At 40.2% G+C, this 22,602-nt stretch overlaps 2 protein-coding genes across 2 annotated transcripts in view; one reads left to right on the forward strand and one right to left on the reverse strand.

Moving 5' to 3' along the window:
• The window catches only part of gfod2 (glucose-fructose oxidoreductase domain containing 2), a 317,249-nt gene that overhangs the window by 217,181 nt on the left and 77,466 nt on the right, over positions 1-22,602 (forward strand). The gene's annotated exons all lie outside the window — the stretch shown is intronic.
• Positions 3,424-18,809, reverse strand: LOC309708409 (calretinin-like). The gene is made up of 11 exons (XM_082536429.1): positions 18,607-18,809; positions 12,023-12,099; positions 10,408-10,497; positions 10,124-10,204; positions 9,030-9,086; positions 8,131-8,208; positions 7,910-7,965; positions 7,779-7,818; positions 5,843-5,896; positions 4,144-4,215; positions 3,424-4,008 (listed from the first exon to the last, which is right to left on the reverse strand). Exons 1-11 carry the CDS (start codon positions 18,698-18,700, stop codon positions 3,892-3,894), a joined length of 816 nt encoding a protein of 271 aa, XP_082392555.1. The 5' UTR covers positions 18,701-18,809; the 3' UTR covers positions 3,424-3,891.

The following is a 22,602-nucleotide window of genomic DNA, read 5'->3' on the forward strand; positions in this document are numbered from 1 at the left end:
GTTGCCATGGCTTATAAAAACCCCTCATTATTTACTTCTCTTTATTCCCTGTGAGGTTCTGAGCTCATAGATGGAGAGGGACAGACATGAGGAAGCAGAGCTCTGTGATTATAAAAGGACACAAAGCAGTGCAGAGAACCAACAGACATTACATTTAGTGCATTTATCACATTTAGTAATCGGCACAATGTAAAATAGTGTCTTAAATAGTGTCTATTTATTTTTATTATTTGGAAAAAACTAACGCAAAGAGTTCTGACAACAAATTTAATCTGACAATAGAAATACTGACAGAAATATACAGGAACAAAACAAGTGAAGCTCGTTTCTGCCACTGAAAACACATTTTTCAGTCTATAAGTCAAAAAATTGTGTTATTATATTCAGGTTATAGTTATTTTCTCAGAAGTTTGAGGTAATAAGTCAAAAATTTGAGATAATAACCTGAAATTCTGATTTATAGATGGCAAAAAAAATCCTCTTTCCAGTGGTGAAAACAAAGTTTCATAATAGGAAGATATCAGTACACAATTGTTTTATTCTTCTTGCAATCATGTTGGTGATGCGCAGGGTTCCTAACAAGATAGAGCTTGTTTGGTGCAGTCTGCTGTTTTTTGTTTTGTTTTTTAAATCTAAGACCTGTAAGGTTTATTATCTTTCTCGGTGATCGGAGGAATATATGAGTATGCGAGGCCGTGCATACATAAACAACTACTTTGCTCCATACTGGTCTTTTTTTCATAGCAATCATTTGGAGGCGGTTTATTTTATTTGGGAATAAACATGCAGGAAAAATGATGGCTTTGTTCTATTACAGAGCCCCAGTAAGTCATAACACTGTGAGCCCGGATGCACAAACCAGGACCCTGAAACTAAAGTGGATAATAGTTTTATTACTCTTACTGGGATCAAGACTTGGTTCCCAGCTTTTTCCACTCATTGTTTATCTGACGTCTCATAAAGCAGAATAAATGAAACACCTGTGAGGGAGTGCAGAGCCCTTAACAATACTTCCTTGAATTTTAATGTGTAAAAAAGCTTGGATGGCCGTTATTATGCACCTTGTGGCCATCCAGCTGCAAAGAACATTATATGTTCTACCTATGAGTGCATTCATCATTATTGCTTTTTAATTGCCCTGTAATAGTACTGTGACTTCAGCTGTGTAGATTTAAAACAGGGTACTCAAATAAAAATATTCGTGTTTCACTTCAGTGTGCGTTTCGGTCCTTGGTGTGGTTTAGGTAGAGGACAAGAGACAGACAATAAGAAGGAAAAAATGTTTGTACAGATTTTTACAGGCAGCATAAAGTCTGCAAAAATCAAACTAATATACATGTCAACAAGTCCTGCTGCACCAGTGGAAAGACGTAAAACAAAAATTGCCACACATCAGCTTTGTGTCTCTAAGCGGAGTCAGAGTGGTGGGTGCAGCAGTCTAAGCAGGGACCTCTGTCTCCCCAGTGACTCGCAGCTCTTCTAGGAAGACAGTGAGGAGTTCCAAAACCATCTGAGAGACATAATCTCTTTAGTGTGTCCCAGTCTAGCCCAGGGTCTCCTCCCGGTTGGGCCTGAAACACCTGATCCAGGAGGTAGATGCTCGAATCAACTTGAAAAAAAAAAATTTGTAAAGTATCTGCGAGTCCTCCTGAAACCCTGTGTCCCCATACTGGGATGTTACATTTTGGTTTCGTTGCACCTTATGCTTCATTTTACTCAATAAAGTTGTTCTTGAACTTGTTAAACAATTGTGTTGTACTGTAGAAACAGCCAATGACCCATATGAGCGCATTGCTTAAAAAATAAAGAAAAAACAATATTCTCTTCAAAAACAATGGTTAGTCCAACTAATCCCAAATAACTCAGGGGAATTAAAAATGCATCCCAAACCAAAAGCTTGACTCTGGAGGTTAAAGAATGCAATGTATGATGTAAAACAGGAGATAAAGAGGATAAAGATGGAATAAGTCACGTAAAAACGAAATGCCAGGCTGTATGGGTCCTGCACAGACAGAACTACAGGAAAATATTTTACAGCAGCCTCTAATATTAGCATAATTTGCTCATAACATAAAGATAAGTATATATGAGATTTTAAAAAAGCTCCATAGCAAATGCTTTTAAACTCAAAACCTGTGTGAGTGTGTGTGCGTGTGTGTATAATATAAACACTCTCACGGCTCTCATCTGCTTGTCTCATTCCTCTCGCCGAGTGGGACTGATGAGTGTGAGGGAATCAGAGCGGATATAACTCTCGTTTCCTTGTTGTCAGCAGTTAACAGCTCGATCTGCAGCCCAGTTTTTCACTCTGTGCTCTGCTGTGGAAGTTATGTGTGTGTGTGCATGCCCACATGTATGTGACAGTTAAGATTTGCTGCACTTTTTGAGAGTGTGTGCAGTGGCAGCGATGGTGTACATGGAGGGGTGTGCTTTAAAGATAGTGAGTTTAATTAAAGATGAAAGAGTTGATGATTAATTGATGAAAGGTAGACTGTTCCATTGCGCTGAAGTACGGGGGGGTGTTGACCCTCTTCTCATATAGAAAGCAACTGAAAATTGCCAGTATGTAAATACCAGTGATGTGTAATCACATCTTTTGGAGCCTTCTTCCTCATGTTATTCCAGTTTTGGTGAACTATTCCACACATAATCTATAGAAAATATCTGGAAGATCACTTTTGTGGTGGAGACTATGTTCCAGTTAACTAACATCACCAATCATTTCTTATATTTTGCTGCATTATACCAGGTTTTTGCTATAATCCTTTCTGTCATCGTTGTATTTTTACTCAGTTGTATATAGTATTTGTATTTGTATTCTATTTTTATCTTATTGTATATTTATTTTATTTTATTCTACTGTATATAGTATTTTATTTTATTCTATTCTGTACAGTTGTGTACTGTATTTATTCTTATTGTATTCTAATTTTTGCCTCATAACTTTTGCACTGTCCACTTCCTGCTGTGACAAAACAAATTTCCCACGTGTGGGACTAATAAAGGTTATCTTATCTTATCTTATCTGTTTCAGAAAGAGCGAGGCAATCATCCTACTGCTGTTTTGTTGTTCGTATTCTGGCTCGTCTTCCTCTGCTGACTTCATCTCAAAGACTGGTGCCTCTGAGGCTCTCCTCTATAAAAAATGGAGTAGCACAAGCTCTTTTTACATCACACTTTCTGGTACCAGGAGATTAGAAAGTGAAGGTGGAGTGCTCTGGAGAAAACACTCTTGCTCTGGGCATCTGTCCTGCAGTTGTACTCGCCACGAGACACTAGGAGTGAGAACAGACTACATCAACGTCTTACTGCGGCAGCTGTGGCACAGTGGAAACAAGCCCCCTGCTAGCTGATGTGTAACAAAACAGTATTTATGCACTGGTGGGACTTCTTTTGATGCGAGTGAATAACTGGGACAAGAGCTGTCATGTTATATTTATTCATTCTTTCGGTAATATCTTTAGTAAACAGTACAAGCCTCATCAAATAAAACAAGCTCATAATAATAAATGGTGAATGAGTTTGAAATAAATAAACAAATTCAACAGAAGCATTCAACTTGAATTCAACAGGAGGGGAACATATGTCGACAGAAATTAATTTAAAAATAGAAACGCATATCAAAAACGGGACATCAAATGAATAAATACTCAATATATTCCTTTAGTCATTGCTAGCTGTCTCACTATTGAACTGCATGTTTAGAAAAGAAGAAGAAGAAACTCTGATGGTACAAAGACTAAACAGCAGGGCTGCAGTACACTGTGCTTTCAGGAGCGTTTTTGTCTTCACTCTAAGTGGTGTAGCGAGGCTGGGGGTCATACATGCAGCAGGTTACATCAGGAGGTAGGAAGGAGGAGGCAGTGGGGGGAGGAGTCCCAGGCAGAGGAGTCACAGCATGGAGTCCCGGCAGAGGACGATCTCCATCTCAGTGCGGTACAGTTTCCCTCCATCTGATAGAGCCATGATGCTCTTCTTGTAATCCTCCAGTCCGGTTGAGTCCACGTCCTGCCATAAATGACACGGGCACACCGAGTCAGCGGATAAGCATACTCTACACTACAGCAATCTCATCTCTGCTCTATATTTAGCAAGTAGACAAGTAACCTGAACTGATTAATCAATAGGCTGACTATTCATTACCATTTTGTTCTTGTCACAGAGGTCCTTCAGCAGAGCATCGAGCTCCTGCTCATCAATACATCCGTTACCATCCTGGTGGATGAGACAAGAGAGGAGGTCTGAATTATACAGACAAGGAAAAGTTCTCCTAAAAGCAGGGATCGAAGCAGGTGAGGGAACCCGAGGATCAGGTGTAGAGGTGCAGCATAGGGGAAAAAACTGCTTAGAAATAAGTCACATAACAACTTGTTTTGTGAGTTTCTTAGTGTGCACGCTGTGAATAATCCCACTGAATTAAACAAGATATACGCAGATGTTTCATGAGCTATTCGGCTGATTTTCCACAATTTGACGCTGTAAAGCAAAAAATTTGAATTCAGTGAGTGAATCTAATCATGACCTTAAATATAAACTGATGTCTGCTGCCCTTGATGTACATCCAAACATTGACCATGTAAGCCACAGCCTGCTGTAATCTTCCCCAAAATACTGCACTAAATATGCCAAACTGCCTGATATTCTAATGAAACCTTTAAACAACACAAAAAATAGTACACTTCAATTACTTTTGCAAGATTTTTCACAAAAACATAATTAGGACATCCAATGTATTAAATTTTCTTTTTCTTTTCTTTTCTTTTTCTGTGCAGGTGGTGAAGTAAGCTGACGTTTTCCTCAGTCTGCCTTCGGGCATGGCCTCCACTGGGAGCCATCTACACCTGTGTTCAATCACATTATCCTGAATAGTAGCTAGAAGGACAGCAGAACTCCGTCAAATTGTTCGTCTCCCTCATTTGTATGAGGCACTTTGACTCCATGTCTTCCTCTTTTTCCTGGGTCCTGGCTCTGCTGTGCTTACCTGTTATCCAGACTTACCAGTATTGCCAAGGAGTTGCAGCCGTCTCCATCCATCTACACCGGCCAGTACACCCTTCATCAACACTCACAGCGATTCTTTGAGGCTAAGACTGAGACACTAAGACCTCACCTCTTTGTTAATTAGGACAGATGCTTTTTACATCACACTATTAATTTGTTTTTTAAGTAATTCATTCTGTACTAAAGCAGAACAAAAGACTGAAATTCCCAAGATGATAGCAGAACTAAAACTATCCACTTTCTACCACTGATCTGGGCCCGGGTCACAGGAGCAGCAGCCTAAGCAGGGATGCCCAGACCCTTTTATCGCTGGTCACAGCCTCCAGCTCTTCCAGGGCAACACAGATACGCTCCTGAGCCAGCTGAGAGGCATAATCTCCCCAGCGTGTCCCATGTCTGACCCAGTGTGTTTGTTTAGAAAGTATTTCACAGATACTCTGTATGATAATCAAATCAAAATGATTTTATTAATCCCTGCAGTGACATGTGGATCTTTGACTAGTGTTTCTATCCCCAAATCCATGACATTATATAGACTGCCAAGACATTTGGCCGTGATGATGATCCAGAATTATTTGATCCTCAGTTTTCCACCAATCCCCATGAGGGTGACATTTATAGTAGAGAGCAAAACAAAATCATCAAGCACTTGACAATGTAAGATATTCAGAGTTATCCGTAAGGGTGTTAGCATTCTGATCTGAGCAACTAGCTCCAGTACAGCTTTACAAAGCTGCTAGCACAGCTCCACACATCTGTTTAGGTACCACACACCATGCATAATACACAGGAAGGGAATATAAACTATGACGGAAGAAGCTGAGGGACATGCTGTTTTCACCTGATCGTAGAAAGTGAAGATGGAGTCAAACTCCTTGACCGTGAGTCTGATACCCTGTGTGTAAGAGAAAAACAGAGAGGAGTGAAATTTGTTAGAAACTGATGGGTATTTCTAGAGAGCGGTAAAAGCCCCACCAGATCCAGAACCGATATTAATCCATGTAGATTATGATAACTGGGACTAGAGTTCAGTTAATCCTCAGCAGACAGACTAATCCTCTGTCCGAAAGAAATTGCAGATCTGCCCTCACAAGTCAGCTGTACATATCATGACATGGTACACATGGGATGTATATGTGGAATGGAAGGTGAAACCTATACACACAGAGGTCATGTTTCTTTTTTTAAATAATAATCTTCTACAGTGCTGTTTACAAGTATTTCACCTCTTCCTGATGTCTTTTTTTTTTTGCATATTTGTCACACTTACATGATCCAGATAATCAAAAAACTAAACACTAGACAAAAATAACCTGAGTAAATACTAAAGGGAAAAATCTATCCAATCTGCTGTGTGAGAAAGTGTTCCCCCGTTTGTAAAATAATGAGTTAACTGTGATTAACCACATTTTTTTGGAAAGCTGGGTTCAGTTTCACTCACCACACCTGAGCCAGACCTGTATAGTCAAGACGTGACTTAAATAGACCCTGAAGCAGGCTAGAAGAGCCCAAGAAGAGCTGAGAAACAAAGCCTGGAAAGGGTTATAAAGCCATTTCTAAGGCTTTGAGACTCTACTGAACCACAATGAGGGCCGTTATCAACAAATGGAGAAAACCTGGAACAGTGGTGAATGTTCCCAGGAGTGACAAGGAGTTAAAGGTTCACACAGACACCTGCTAATAAGTGCTACGTAACAGACTTCTTCAGCTTTTCAAGCAGGTCAGAGTCTCGGCTTTAACTGGGTCACTGTAACACGTTGATTTTTTTCCTTTTTCAGCCCTTCTGTTGTAGATTTGCTGCTGTGTTTGGGATCATTGTCCTCTTGCATAACTCACTTTGGGCCAAGCTTTAGCTGTCAGACAGATGGCTTCACATCCGACTCTAGATCACTTTGGTATATAGATGTGTTCATAGTCTACTCATTGACTCCAAGGTGCCTAGGTCCTGTGGCAGCAAAACAAACCAAAATCATCAATCCTCAACCACCACTGCACTGACAGGTGGTATGAGGTGTTTGTGCTGACATGCAAGTGTCCAAAAGACATTGTTCTGGAAGTCTAGTGGTTCGTTCAGATGTAACGTTGAAGACATAAAATGTGCTGCCATTTTTTTCTTTTTTTTTTAGAGAGAAGAAGCTTTTTGCTGGAAACCCTGCCAAACAGGCCACACTTGTTCTTTTTTCTCTGTCACAAACTTTAACACTTAGCGTGCTAACTGAAGTCTGTAGAGTCTGTGATGTGGGTTTTGGGTTTTTATGTGAGTTTGTGGAGATGTATTAACACACATCTGAGTGCTACAGATGTGCTACAGACCAGTGAACTGCCAAAACCTCTGTTTTTTTTGGTTTTTTTTGTATAGCGTTGCTGACACTTCCCGATGATCAATTAATCAAGCAGATTTGATTAGCAGCACCTAGCTGCTAAGCCTCTTCCTGTGAAACCTTTCTTTCTTACGTGACTGTACCTGACCAACGTTGTTGTCCTGCCAGACAGGTCTTATCTGCCTGGCTGGACTGCCTCAGTGGTTTACAAAATCCCAGCTCAATCAGGCATTCACAGAGAAAGATGTTCATCCTAGAAATCCCATCTCAATACTCCAAGAAACATGGAGCCCATCTGGCTGCAGGAGGGGAACTTAGACTATCATATATTTAGCTATCATATATAATTTTGTTCTGAATCTCTGGAGAGCTCTTCAGCTTCTGACTTATTCACATCAACAAGAACTGACGGGATCTGAAGGAACAGGCTTTTGTCGCTTATAAGCATAATCTTACCTGGAACTTCAGCAGGAAATTTTCCTGGACCGGCAAGAGCCTGTGGTGAAACACAGACATATGAACGATGTCCTTAAAGAAAAGTTTTAAAAATGTTCCTAACATACAAATAACACAAAGACGACACTCACCTGGCCATCTCAGAGAGGCCCAGCTTCCCATCGCCATTAAGATCAAACATATTTAGCTACACAGAAAGAAAATTAACAGGGAATTTATTGAAGTAATGTATCACATATTAACTACTCAAGGGAGCTTAAATGTGGCAGTTAAGTGTTTAGCCCACAGCAATACAGGGTTATTCTGTGCTAATGGGCTGCAATGTTTGCAATCTTTGCCTCGTGGCACTCACAATCGTCTGCGTGTATTCATTAAGCTTCTTGTCTTCATAGTTTCTGTTCGCCTTCTTCAGCAGGTCTGACAGGAAACCCTGAAGTGAGAACAAAATAACCACCTCAGCCACTGATTAGATGAGCAAGCTGAGTATTTGTTTTCAAGTTGAGGTTTTGTTTTTCACATGACAGAATTTTTAATGGAGTGCGTCATGTCCATGTGCAGTTTCAGAGTAGTTCAATCAGTAGCACCGATTCTTCCAACAGCGTAACATACAGAAATGAATCATCTCAACCAAGGACAGATTAGTTTAGTGTATTCGCTGCACAGCCAGTCACACTCCACATATTATCTACTTACTGCTGCCTTTTGGTTGTGAAAGGAAAATGACATGTGTAACTAGTCAAAGCATTTTCTAAATATGTCTTAAATACTGGCGTGTCTATGTAAATTGCCCCTACGTGTGATATTAATTAGTTATTATCACATGTAGGGGCAATACAGCAGCCATAGTGATGAATTTGAATTTACTGCACAGATCACTGCCCCATGCAGCAATCAGCTGTATAGTAGCACACATAGAGACTACTGAAGTCATCTTTTGCTGTTTCATTTATAATTAGAAGTGTTGTGTAGGCCTGAATCAGGAGGAAAAGACCTAAAGTTTGAATTAATGCTTTTATGTGGATGCAGCAAAGCGTGTCTGCACGCAGAGATGGAGCCACTCAATCTGTTTAGGATTACATACATGGATAGTCCATGACGAAGACTACATAGGGTCACACACTGGGTCACATTTACCTAGAGTCTGAAGAAAATGGTTTGCAGAGAAGATTTCTAAAATGCATGAACAAAACCAACAAAACGGTCCATCTGCATAATGATACTACATTTATTTTTGCTTTATTTGTGATTTACCTTCAGCTCATTCGATTCAATGTATCCACTGCGGTCAGTGTCATACTTCCGCCAGGCCTGTCGGACAAGAATAATGTTTTCAGAAAACACCATATCATCTTTAACCACTTTGACAGTAAAATAATAAAACTAAATCTTTACACACTCATAAAAACGCAAGTAAAACCAAACACTGTGTAAATGTTGACTCTGTGAAAGACCTCATCAAAGATGGATACCTAAAAGTCCTCCAGCGCTCTCTGCGTTTCCCCTGCACAAAGCTGTGCTCCATTCATAATGTATGGCTATCTGAGAATAGCTTTAACACACAGAACAGCCTGAACATCGCACCACTAAAAACCTTCTAAAGTAGCGCACATCAAGTGTGTGTTTGTACAGTTTATTTACAATTTAAGCTCACCAGATGTTTTCTCTCAAACAGGAAATCTCTGCTTTATTAAGCACAAGGTGTTAAAATATCTCTGGAAAAACTCCTTCAATGTAATTAATCCATTATAGGTGATATAAAGATGCTTTTCAGGCTCAGAGTCATCAGATAACTATTTACTCTATTTACTAATTGCTTCTAATTTTAGGTTATTTCAACTATTCATCAAAATGGCCAAAGAGAATTTATGCACATCAGTGATGTCATTCTGCTGCCAGGCGTGAGTGTGACCTAGATCTCAAACACAGCAGTTTTTAGGACAATATCGACTATTTTATGAGTATCCAGGGTTCTAATTAACAATTCACACCTAGTGGATTGTCTCTGTACGAAACAGGTGTCCTAACTTGGGAGGAAAATTAAAGGAAATGTGAGTCAGCTGAACGGGCGTCCCACAGGACGGGCTGTAATGGCACACGGACTTGAGGCGATTGTGAGCAAATTTCACAGCTCACTAAGATTTATTAGTCACTGAGCAACTTTCCCTCCAAAATATGGGACTTCAAAAGAAGCACAGAAGGAAGGAGGCTAATTCTTTACATTCAGCTGAATGGCTTTGGATAAGAATATGCGCTTGGCTGACCAAATTTGTAGGGTTATGTAAGAGTGCTCGCTGCATATCAACAGTTAAAGCCTGGGACACAGATGTGTATATATGCCAACTTACTGCCATGAATTCAGAACTGGATCCAACAAACTCTCTGAAACAGATCAGGAAGTTTTCTTCTGTGGGCAGAATCTGAGCCAACTGCAGAGTGATACATGAAGAAATGGGAAGATTATTAACCAACATCACATATTTTATGTTATTGGTTTGTAGTTACAGAGTGGGAAGCATTTGAAATGTAGGCTTCATATAAACAATTGCCGTTCACAGTGAAGACAAACAGGGAACAGAAGAGGATGAATGAGGCTGGATAAAAAGTTTGTAAGAAAATAAATTGTTCTCACCTCTGACATCTCAATTCTCCCATCAGAATTCTTGTCAAAGCTGGCCATGAACTCTTTCATCTTTTCTTTGAATGTGGCGTGTGAGGGATCCTGCAAACACATCGAATTACACTTATCAAGATATATGAAATATATGAAAGGTTACTCTTATAGAGTAAGGTTTAGTAATGGGCATTACTCTTGAAAACAGAACAAAACACCACAATCTGAAAATAGACAGCTCTCTTCCTCCAGCTCTCAACCTCTTTATTCTAAGCCCCGCACATCATGGGCTAAAAATAAATACATGATTTTGGGGCTTTCAGTGGAATACTTTTAGGTTTACAAGCTCTGCCTTTGCAGAGGGTAGAAGAAGCATAAAAAGTGGCCATATGTCTCTTGATCTGCACAAAATGATCCCTATGAGTGCCACCCACTCCAATCTGAGACATTATCAGATGATGATGATAATGATGAATAAAATGGTGGTAAAAAAATATAATGCAACATTTTTATAAATAAGCCATTAGATAAATGCTGGAGAGAATCATTTATCTTGGGATTTATTGCATGAACAAAGATTTTAATTCAATTATAATTGAATGCACTCTTAATGGTGGTGTTTATTTCTGAGGTGGCAGCAGCACATTAGAGCTCTGAAACCTTAAACTGGATACATTTCAACTTTAAAATGTTACCATACCTCAGTCTTGTACTGAAGGAAATGTGAGAATCACTTTAGTTTGTTTCGTTTTTAGTATCAATGTGAAAGTAATTTTAGTGACTGAACGGGTATTCTTGTTGTGTATTTTGTGTTCGAATAGCTGAAATTCTAACAGAGTAAAATACACTTTGTAGCACATCAGCATCAAGCATAACAACATTTATACATTTTCTGTATCACCAAATTAATACATGCACGTTCTCGTGATAAAGTGACGCAGATTTTGCACATATAAAGGCTACAGGAGCTCATCTGATTACAGTATTATTGTAGTGTTTTTAGCTTGCAATATAAAGCACCTTGTGATATTTTTTTATTGTGCAATTTACTTCTAATATTTTTTTATTTGAGGATTTTTCTTTTTTTTAACCAAGATTTATATTTTACAATCAAGGTTTATGTTTTTTATTGTATATTTTATTTTATAGTTCATATTTATTTTTAATTTAGTGACTGTTCTATATAATATAACAGCCAGCACTTTGATCAACTGATATGATACAGGGATAAATTTTGACTTCACTTCACTTGAAGCTGAGCGATAGGCAAGTTGTCCATTTATATTAACTGATTAGGGCAAAACGGTTGTGCAGTGGTCAGCGCTGTTGCCTCACAACAAGAAGCTTCAGGTTTCCTGGGTTCAAATTCAGGCTCTTTCTATGTGGAGTTTGCCTCCATTTCTCTCCAAAGACATGCACCTTAGGTTAATTGGTGATTCTATATTGACTGTAGGTGTGTATAGGAGCGTAAATGGCTGTCTGTCTCTTGATGATCGACTGGCGACCTTTCCAAGGTGTACTTTGCCTCTTGCCCTATGACGGCTGGGACAAATTTTTCAACACCCCCACAACCCTGAATTGGACAAGTGGAAGAAAATAAACTGATGGATGTACAAAGAGTAAACACACTCACCATCCCTGCTCCTCGTCTTGTATTCTCCAGCTCGCTGAAGAAGTTTTCTAACTCCTTCCCTTCGATGTAACCATTTCCTGCGGCGCATCAGAGGAACAAAATTAGTTTGGCACAAATGATGTTATGAGGCTTTTAAGTCGCCTCAAGTTTTGTTGACTGTTCAAAAGTTTAATTAAAGACTCAGATGTGGATGAGTGATTAAAGGTCACCAGGGGTTCTTTAAATTTGGCAACAGCCGCCAAACATTGAGCTCTAGTTCGGTCTCAAGTCCTCTTACCCCAGTAAGCAGTTCACAGGAGTGTATATGGAGCCTGTACATGCCCACAGCTTCACCAAAATCACTCTCTAAATATATTTGGCTGGTCCATCCATCAAATCAGCACAAAAATCTGAATAAAACTCTGGATGACCACTGGACAAGATATGAGTGAATCCTGGAGGACGTCCACACTGGGAAATAAGATGACCAGCTGCTATATCATCTCTACAGAAGTAAAACTTACTCTGATGAACTGGAGAGGTATGTTACACAAAAACAAGGTCATGCTAAGCTGACATTTAGCTGTGTGGCGATTCAGTGTCATGCTGAAATAAATAAAAGAACAGTCAAGCGCTGCCAGAGTGTAAGCAGCATAATGAGCGCTTCGTTTTCTTGCCTAAGAGGGTGAAAGTGTTCGGTCAGATTGATGCTTATTGGGGCATCCTGTCCCTCTGTCTGGGTTTGTGCTTCTTATGACGATCACATGACCCGAGATAATTTAACACAATAATTTACTTCACTGGTTTGCCTGCAAGTTCCACTAACAGGGTAACATAAATTACACTCCCCAGTCTCTTTTTAATCATAAGAATGAGTCCCATCTGTGTACTATACCAAGGGGGGAGGGGTTGCTTTTTATGTTGCAAAAATAGACATAGAGTAAAATGCAGAGATGCACTCTGCTCCTGTCTTAATCTCTTATTCTCTCATCTCCCTTCCTTTTTGATCGTTTTCTCCCTCCCTTCGTCCCTCCCTCCCTTCCTCTCATCTCGGTGCCCAGCATTATTTGGACACTTTATCTGATAGGTGCTCCATGTCTCCATCTGGGCTATGGGTGAGCTGATGTTTCGACATAAACATGTCAGTTTTTCAGAGAAAGATTACAAAGCTTTGGGTGCAAAAAACCCCAAAAGATACAACATGCAAAAACTACACAGCCTCGGTTCAGCAGATAGTGATGTTCAGTTGAGATTCCCTTTATTTTTTACTGTTTCTAAGAGGCTGGGATTTAAATGGTAAAATGGCTGGACGACCATAATCTCTATCAAAGTGCAAATTAATGATAGAGAGCTTTTAAATTGCAGAATTTAAGCTATAAAAATCATCTGGTCATCAAGATGTCAGGAGAAAGGGTCAACAGTCTGACCATTAATTTTTGCATCACACTATTACTTGTATAGATAAATAACTGAACGAGTGAACGAACAAGCAAAGATAAAATGTCCAAAAAACAAAAAATATCTTTGGTATTAAAATAAAATGTATTAAAATAAGGAGGAATCCTTATTTTAATACATTTTATTAAATGATATGGTACAGAGTTGTCTCATAGTGAAAAGAGTCGATTTGAGCGTTTGTATGTGGATGTTGTGCGTTCTCTATGTGCGTGAGTGGGTGCTTGTTTCTTCCCACTATCTTTCAGAACTGGTTAATTTAAATTGATCGTGGCAGTTTTTCTCTCTGTGCTGGCCTTGTGGTGGAGTGGTGCTCAAGCCAGGGTGTCCACTGCCTTTAACCTTTTGCCAGATGTGATAGCCTCCCAGCAAAGAAAGTGAATGGGTGGATGCTAAGGAGGTTGGAAAAGAGCGCATAATCTGTGGTGATATTTCTATCATATGTCTGCGCCCCGCGCCTACATAAGCAACACCTCTCAGCTCATCGGCGCCCGCTGCCAGAGTTTATGTTGCAGTCCGAATCTCAGCTGTCACATGGAGCGCACCACTGCACACTGAGCAGATGCAGTCCTTTCTCTCCCCAAACAAAAACACAGCTCAACTGCTGATTGCTCAGTGACACCTCGGAAACAATTCAGCTGATGCACGATGACTAAAAATGACAAAAGAGGGTCATGTGGGAAACAGATTTCTCAGAGAGGGCACCTGAGTGTTTCACCCCTAGGTGTGAACACAAACCCACATGAGGCTCCACATGCTGCAGTATCAGCTGTATGAGTTGTTTTTGTTTGTATGACAAAGAGGAATATATGATTCATTCTTTGTGTTTAATTCCCTGCAAAGCAAAGTCTTCTGTCAGATACACTTTATATCAAAGATGGATAAAGTCACCGGGTCTGAAAAGTGAAACCCGGCTGTTGTTTTTTTAATGACCAACAGGGGGCAGCTCCTCTGGTTTAAAAAAATGAGTTCATCCATCCATCCATCCATCCATTTGCTTCCGCTTATCCTTTTCAGGGTCGCGGGGGGCGCTGGAGCCTATCCCAGCTGTCATAGGGCGAGAGGCAGGGTACACCCTGGACAGGTCGCCAGTCTGTCGCAGGGCTAACACACAGGGACAAACAACCATTTGCACTCACAAAATGAGTTCAATTTAATAAAAATCTATAAGAAAATAATCATACTTGACAGTGATTTATGAACTTAATAAACATTTTCCCCGTGAGTTTGTGGTACCAATCATGAGTTTAAAATCTTCTTTAATGCAAAGCAATGTTCATTTTGCATTAATATGGTCCCATTTAGAGTAGAATTTATAATACAGCAGGATATACTTTAGGATGTGACTACCTCATGATTGAGCATCCAGTCAATGTCCTCAGTTTATCACTTTTCACCTATGACATATGCTTTCAGAAAATCTAACTGGTTAACTTGAGGTCTCCAAACAAGAATCTACAAACCAGTGGTTAGTGTCACTGTGACTGCATCCGTCTGGTAAATACAATCCTTGCTGCACTACAGAAAGGAATTTGTTGATGCCCTTTCAGTCAACAAAAGCGCACTGCCTACATATCATCCAAAACAGACTGTCGAGGTTGTGATTAACTCATTTCTCTCACTTTTGCAATTTAGTCCATCTTGGAGTGGGGAAATAATTACTTCTCACCTTTACTGAGCTGCTCCTAACCCTCTCCTTCTACAGGCACAGTTAAGCCACAAAAATAACTTAGATTAGGAACAAATTGGGGTTAAAATGAGCTAAAGTGTTGAAAGGGAGCAGGATTTACAGTGAGGCTTATTGTGAAAGCTCTGTGGGCCACTGCAGTACTGTCAGGCTGTGCTGTTCGATGAAAACAAACTGCAAATTTATCGGACAACTAAAGGTCATGACTTTTTCTCAATGGCTTCAGAGGGTAATCTTTTTTTTTTTTTTTGGCCTGTCCCGTTTGGCTCTTTTGCCATCAGAATTGTTGTCTAAAGGCAAAGGGTAATCTTTCAACTGAAGTTGCAAAATGAAAATATGTATAGCTGGATCGGCTCATCGTGAAACAAAGTGGGGCGATGAAAGCACTCTTCTGCAGTTCAGCTGCCCCACAGTTAAACAAATATCTATTTGTATATCAGATATAATATCACTAATTGTAAATATGCATCAACTAAACTTAGACTAAACTTAGGAATTTTATTTACTTTTATTCCTTGAAACTGATATAACAGCTTTTGTAGTTTTGATCCATTTATAGACTAAAATAAGATTTGTTTTCATTTCAAATCTTAGAAATTAAAATAAAAAACTGAAAATTTCATTCCACCTTGAGCACTTAATGTTACTTTAAAGATATTTTATAATGAAGTCTACCTCAAAATTAATTACTCTGATCATTGCTTTCCTCTGTGATGCAAGTTATGCTATATTCATATTCATTTTAGTGCAAACTGTCCAGTTTCGGAGATGCTGGCTGTAGAGATGTCTGCCTTCTCCTGCCTTGTAATTTTCAAAGTTTGAAAATGCATTTCAAAATCTGGTCTTTTTCTTGAAATCATGACCCAGATACTCAAAAAAATCTATTGTGCTTGCACTGAGAATTTTCTTTCTACTATCCACATCCCCAAAACAAAACAAAGAAAGCGTATAGCTGCAGTCCTCTAAAGATCAGGACTGTTCCTGTAGAAACATCTGTCACAGAAATACATTCAAGTAATTGTTTTCTGTATGGGTTTATCATTGTGGCCCACTTTACAATGTTGCTTCACTGCATTGACGGTTGTGAGCAGTTGCAGTTTTTCTAAGGTACCTCCAGGGGGCGTCAATCAGGTTGAAGTCTTGACTTTGACTGGACCATCGCTGCACGTTGATTCTTTACTTTTGCAGCCATTCTCTTGCAGATTTGTTGCTGTGCTTGGGATCATAGTTCTGTTGCATGACCCAATTTTGGCCAAGCTTTAGCTGCTGGACAGATGGCCTCACATTTGATTCTAGAATACTTTGGTATACAGAGCAGTTCATGGTTAACTCAACGACTTTAAGGTGCTCAGATCTTGTGGCTGCAAAAACAAGTCCAAATCACCACCCCTCCACCATGATGCTTAACGGCTGATGTAGGAGCCATTTTTTATGTTGGTACCTTATGTATGCCGCTAGAGGTCACCTTTTGTGTTTTACAACATGGTGTGTCTATGGGAATGTATTTAAGGTAGACACACGTAATTAGCGGCAGGTGTGTTGTTGTTCGGAAGGAGCAAACAGTTTGTGACTGCTGTGCTGTCATGATATGGTGTTGGATAAAGAGAACTGTTGACATCAAATACAACAGAGGGAAGTGGAATAAAGATTCAAAATGAACAAGGTAAGTACGGCTGGAGTTATTGGACTGTAACAAGTTTAACAAGCTCATTCATATCAGTGGCATCGTGTCACCCCCGCCAACGAACACCTCAGTGGCTTCAGCTGGTCTGAGGTGTTCTTGCTGATGTGCTGTGTTTGGTTTTCTCCAAACACAGTGCTGTGCATTATGGCCAAACATTTCCGCTTCAATTGACATTGTTCCAGAAGTTGTGTGGGTTGTTCACATGCAACTTTGCAGACCTAAGCTGTGCTGCAACGTTCTTTTTAGAGAGAAGAGAGTTTGTCCAGCCAACCCATTCGAAAAAGTCATACTTGTTTGGCTTTTTAGTTTAACTTTTAACATGCTAACTGGGGCCACTAAAGTCTGGGCCTTTTGCAGTTTCTCTGAGCATTGGACATCTAGCCTTGTCTACCCCTGTGAACATTGCGGTATTGTGCTAACACACGTGAATGTTTCAGACCAGCAGACGTCCTCATATAAGCATTTAATCAAGGTCACCTGATCAGCAGCACCTAGCTGCATATTCATATTCCTATGAAAGCAGGTAGGGTGTAACTAGTTTTTTACATGACTGTAGCTAACATTGCAGCTCACACATGAGCCCCTCATGGAGGCATGGGAAGATGGTCACTTTCTCCTGGAGAGTGATTGGGTTGCTTAGTAGAAAATAGGCCTGAAACCTCTCTCAACAGTTCAAGGTAGGTTTTTATTTGCTTGTTTGCTTGTTTTGGTGCTTTAAATGCCACACAGAAAGTTCCACTTGTTCTCCAATGCAACAGCTCACACTAAAACAATATACATGGATAAATACAGACCAGAGTAAAAATACCTATATCTTATTAAATGAAATTAACACTTGCATTAATGAAGGCCCTTATATAAGTGGCTGTTTGCCAGTGAGCATGCATTCTGGCACATTTACATGGCCATCTTTTAACATCGACCCTAACCTGAACCTGTTTATATCCTTAACCCTAAAAGCAAGTGGAGGGCTGTGATAGACAGGATCATCCAACATGTCCTCAATCCAGTGGTCTAAAACTCAAACTGATCCTCATAACAAGTACACACACACACACACACACACACACACACACACACACACACACACACACACACCATCCACTCTCCACTTCACTGTAAGCTCCACCCAACAAAATCCAGAGAGAGAAAAACACACTCCTTCACTCTTGCATCCTCTCATCTCTTACCTTTTCACGCTCCCTCCATCCCCCACCCTGCTACCCCTTTCCCCCTCCCTCCTCTGCATCCACATCGCTCTCTCCCCTATCTCCCCTTCACTCTCTCTTTTCTATCTTTCAGCCCTTCGTCTCACTGCTTCTGATCTGTTTTTTCCCTTCGCCCTCTTTGTCAGCATCCTCTTCGTAACACAACTTTACAATCCACTGCAGACCCCCTGACACATTTCTATAGTAAATAAAGTCACAACGTAAATGACCAACAGTGATTTAATCTGGTGGATTTTACTAAGTAAAACAGGAAAACTGTTTACTCATATCACAAATGTATCCTATATATAGTAACCTATTAGTTCAATTTTCTTACTGCAGTTTGTGACATTACTGCACTGATTCTGCAGATTTTTTACTACATTTTACAGTCGCTGAATTCTTTTTTTTAACGCACAAAAGGTTTTCAACTCTAGCTGGACACAAAATTCTCTTATATGCACTAATTTCAACCCCATCTTTTACATAATTACTGTTTAGTAATAAACACAAATTGATCCGATGGCTAGTTCCACAGTCATTAGACAGGCGGACACTTGAGCGCACTGACCGTCTACGTCAAAATGCTTCCAGATGTCGATGAACTGCGCTGCGGTCAGCTCAGCCAGGTGCAGTTGGGGCGGCTGCTGCGGTTGAGTTGCCATCTTTGCTGTTTCTCCCAGCTTTAAGTCGTCCACAGTAGTTGGAGGTAAACTTTTCCCGGTGTAGAGTTCCTCGGGTCTGTGGGATGCGCCTCCTCAGCCGGGGCTTTTAAACCACCCGCGATGCCCGCGCTTCTGCTGTGCGCCACACGGGGGCGTCTCGACCGCGTGGAGAGCAACAGCAGAAGACCAATTACAAGAGGAGAGAGAGAGTGTGTGTGTGTGTGTGGGGGGGGGGGGGGGGTCCTCTGGGCTTTGTATATGAGTCACCATTAACTGCCGTCCAGGCAGCCAATCCTGCTGCTCCCGCAAGGGGAAAATTACATCAAACAATTTATTCTAAAGCAGGGCGCCCTGCTGGCTCCAGTGGGTCTACTCACATCTATGTCATGCCTGTCTCTGCCAGTCCTGCATCTCCCTGAAATGTGAATGATCAGATAAAGTGTTAAATTAATGTCCAACCACACCTGAGGAGGAGGAGGAAGAACTCATAAAAATGAAAGGCTGAGGGCCATCCTTTCTCACAAATCCCTACTCCACTGCTTTTTCTTTTGAGATGACCCTCTGTCTTTCCTTCCATCACCTCCTCCCCTCTCAACCTCCCACACCCTTTAGCATCAATCTTCCCGACCTGTGCAGGTGAGAGGGGAACTCAGTCTCCCCAGCCAATCAAACACGTACTTGGCTTCAATCCAAGCAGCAGCAGCAGTAGCTGTTCTTGAATGGCCACTAAATCACCTAAATTCGTTTGTTCGTTCTGCAGTGCACTGTTGTCCCCCTTTTCCTCACCTTCCCCTCATTCTGTGGTTCTTATCCCTCTCTGGTTTGGACCCCAAAGAAGGATAGTTGGTGTGCTGGGGGAAGGGACTCAGACGATGAGGATGAAGAAGAAGAAGGAGACACTTTATCTCCTCACTGCAGAGCTGTGTGCTGCAGAGAAATGGAGGAAAAAAGAAGGAGAGAGAGCAGGAGAGGGCAGCTTATAAGTGTGTGTGTGTGTGTGTGTGTGTGTGTGTGTGTGTGTGTGTGTGTGTGTGTGTGTGTGTGTGTGTGTGTGTGTGTGTGTGTGGGATAAAATGCATATGTAAATACTGTGTATGTGTGAAAGACAGAAAAAAGTGGGGGTATTTTTAGGAACTCCCCTCTTAAAGCCTGAAGTGTATGAATAATGATCAGAGAATTTATAGGATTTGTTTGCAGAGCTCAGAGCACTTTCTGATGAAAGTACCAGAAGTAAAGCGATTCCCTGAATAGTGAAGATGGATAAGTGATGAGGTTGTTAATGGACCACTGATCACCTTTTAAACAGACTTTGATCTGACTTATCCAAACACAAAAAAGGCATGTGAAGATGTGCACGTGCATCATGAATTTAAATCAGGACGGTTGCCCCGTTAGTGTTTGCGTTGCATGCCACTCATACTTTTCGTGGTTTGCAGATTATGGATAATGATGCAATCTGGTTAGCGGTGTATTAAACATATCATATGAAATTTAGATTAGCTAAAGTGGCTCAGTGTTGATATCTAAAATGGAAAATGAAATCAGGATGAGGGGATGGTGCAGACAGCCAGGTGTTTAAGAGGCTTTTCAGTTCACTTTGATTACATTTTGTGAAAGGCAACAACAAACTAGCATCTTTGGTTTTATGTAGAATTATTCAGGATCAAGAGCACAAACCCTGCACAAGTTTACACATAAAGACAACTGATTATTTAACGAATTTATAACCCAGCATGAAGTCAAAATGTAGCTTCAATATACAGTCATGTGAAGAAAACTTTAACTTAGTGTAGTATTTCACAGGACTGCAGGGAGTCCTGTGAAATACTAAGGAAACCACATGATTCAATAATTTGTTGAGTCACCTTTAGCAGCAAAAACGTTAAGTAATAATTTTCTGTATGACATTATTAGTCTCTAACATCATATTAAAGGAATTTCATATAGCCTTTCTTTGAAATGTTACTTCATTTCTTTGAGCTTTTCATTTATTTGTTTAATCACAGCTCTCATGAAGTCCCACCACAGCATTTCAATCAGGCTTGTGCTTTTATAGAGGTGATCGCACTTGCTGATGATCAAGTGCATTTGTTTGCAGCACCTGGCTGCTACTGCCCTCTTGCTTCCTGTGGAATCATTAAGGGTGGACTTTAACAGGATTATGTAAAAACTTTTTTTTCCCCCACATGAATGTACATGAATGAATAGCCACTGAATTTTAATAAGATGAGATTGTTTGGTGACTGCAGGTTGACGCTGTCGGTTGATGGTGTTTGTAGAGGATAATTATTACCTTTATTGCTCTCCCTGCATCTGTGCTGCTCTGATCGGTGAAACTGTTTTTCTCAGTTGTTCACCTCTCTTTTTTTCCCCAAGGAAAGAAAGTGCATCCAAAGATTCAGATTATAAATCTTACCCATTCTGGCTTGGGTGAAAGAGGCCTTGTGCTTTCATGTGTTTCTAACAAACAAAGTTTTTCTGTGATGTTGTAAAATAGCCTCTAAGGATGAGCCTCTATTCATTTTGTTAAGAAGGCTGACATTAATCCAAAAGAAGGAGGGAATCAAAAGTGTGAGCGTGATCCAACACAAAATGCAACTCTTTCAGTAAGTACAGCAAAGGTTTTTCTTTTATTTGTTAATTCAATTTGGGGGTAAGCTGTGTGGGGTTTATGCGATAAGACAGCGGAGAGCGAAAGATACGGCAGCTGCAGCGTATTATATTAAACATTGGCGTCGTCCAAATAACATGATGCAGCTGTACGAATGCTCTCCTTGTCTAAATGTAGCCCCTGGCTCATCGCTGCTTATCCACACTAGTGCTGATTAGCATGAGTTACTGCAGCCAGCAAGAAACACTGATGAAGCAGAGTCCAGTGTGCTTAGAGACAAATTATCCAGTCACCCATCCTTTTTTGTAAAACTCTAACTTAGGGTTGCTGGGAGCTGGAGCCTATCCCAGCTGACTTGAAGGGAGAGGCGGGGTGCGGGCAGGGTTGTGGGCTGGATAATACCTGCCTAATGAGCCCCTCACTAATGTGCATGCTCTGAAATCCAAAATGCTTCAGCTATTGCATGCCAACATGTAATGCTTGAATTTCTGTGCATCTCTGTTTGATATTGGATAAACAAACAGCACACAAACGAATAATGTGACCCATATGGCACATTAATTACAACAGAATAAATTTAGGTTCACACATAAAAGAGAGGTCAGGGTGCATGAGGTATGCGTACTGAGGAAGCTGGTTCATAAATAACTGAGCCTTGAACATTTATCCTTCTAAAATACTCACTGGCATTTCTTTTAGCTTAGATCAGTTGAACTCTGATAAAGTTTACAGGTGGATGTGAGCAACAGCAATCCAGGATGGGAAAATAAATGAAAGAAGAAAAAAAACCACCATGAAAAAAATAGATTAAATTATTGAAATCAAGTCAAGTGATATAAAGAACAAATAGCAAATAGCATATCACCTTCTCATACACCTACTTCTACAGCAACCTCTGAGTGTTAAAACATGATAATTTTTTCATCTTAAGTTCCTAACCATCCATATAAGAAATTATTTTTCGCCTACATGGAAGGCATTTAACTGTGGTCCACAGTCCAATCTGACCATGGACAGGATGAGTGGACTGTGCTGAGGTGAACTCAAATGCAAAATGCAAAGCCTAACAATGTAAATCAAAACCAATGTTTTTATGTGCCGTTATCAAAGTCCAAAAACTAAATAAAATTTAAAAAAAAAATTAGAATCAAGAGTTGATCTGGAATCTCAGAGAAATCCAGGAAGCTAATTAACCATACACAGAATAAAAGTCTGACAGGGCCATTTATACACAAAGAAATAATCTGACACAAATATTAATACAGAGAGAAATAATCTGACACAACAATTA

The sequence above is a fragment of the Aulonocara stuartgranti genome, assembly GCF_965226115.1.
Source record: "Aulonocara stuartgranti genome assembly, chromosome: 1".
Taxonomy (NCBI): Eukaryota; Metazoa; Chordata; class Actinopteri; order Cichliformes; family Cichlidae; genus Aulonocara; species Aulonocara stuartgranti.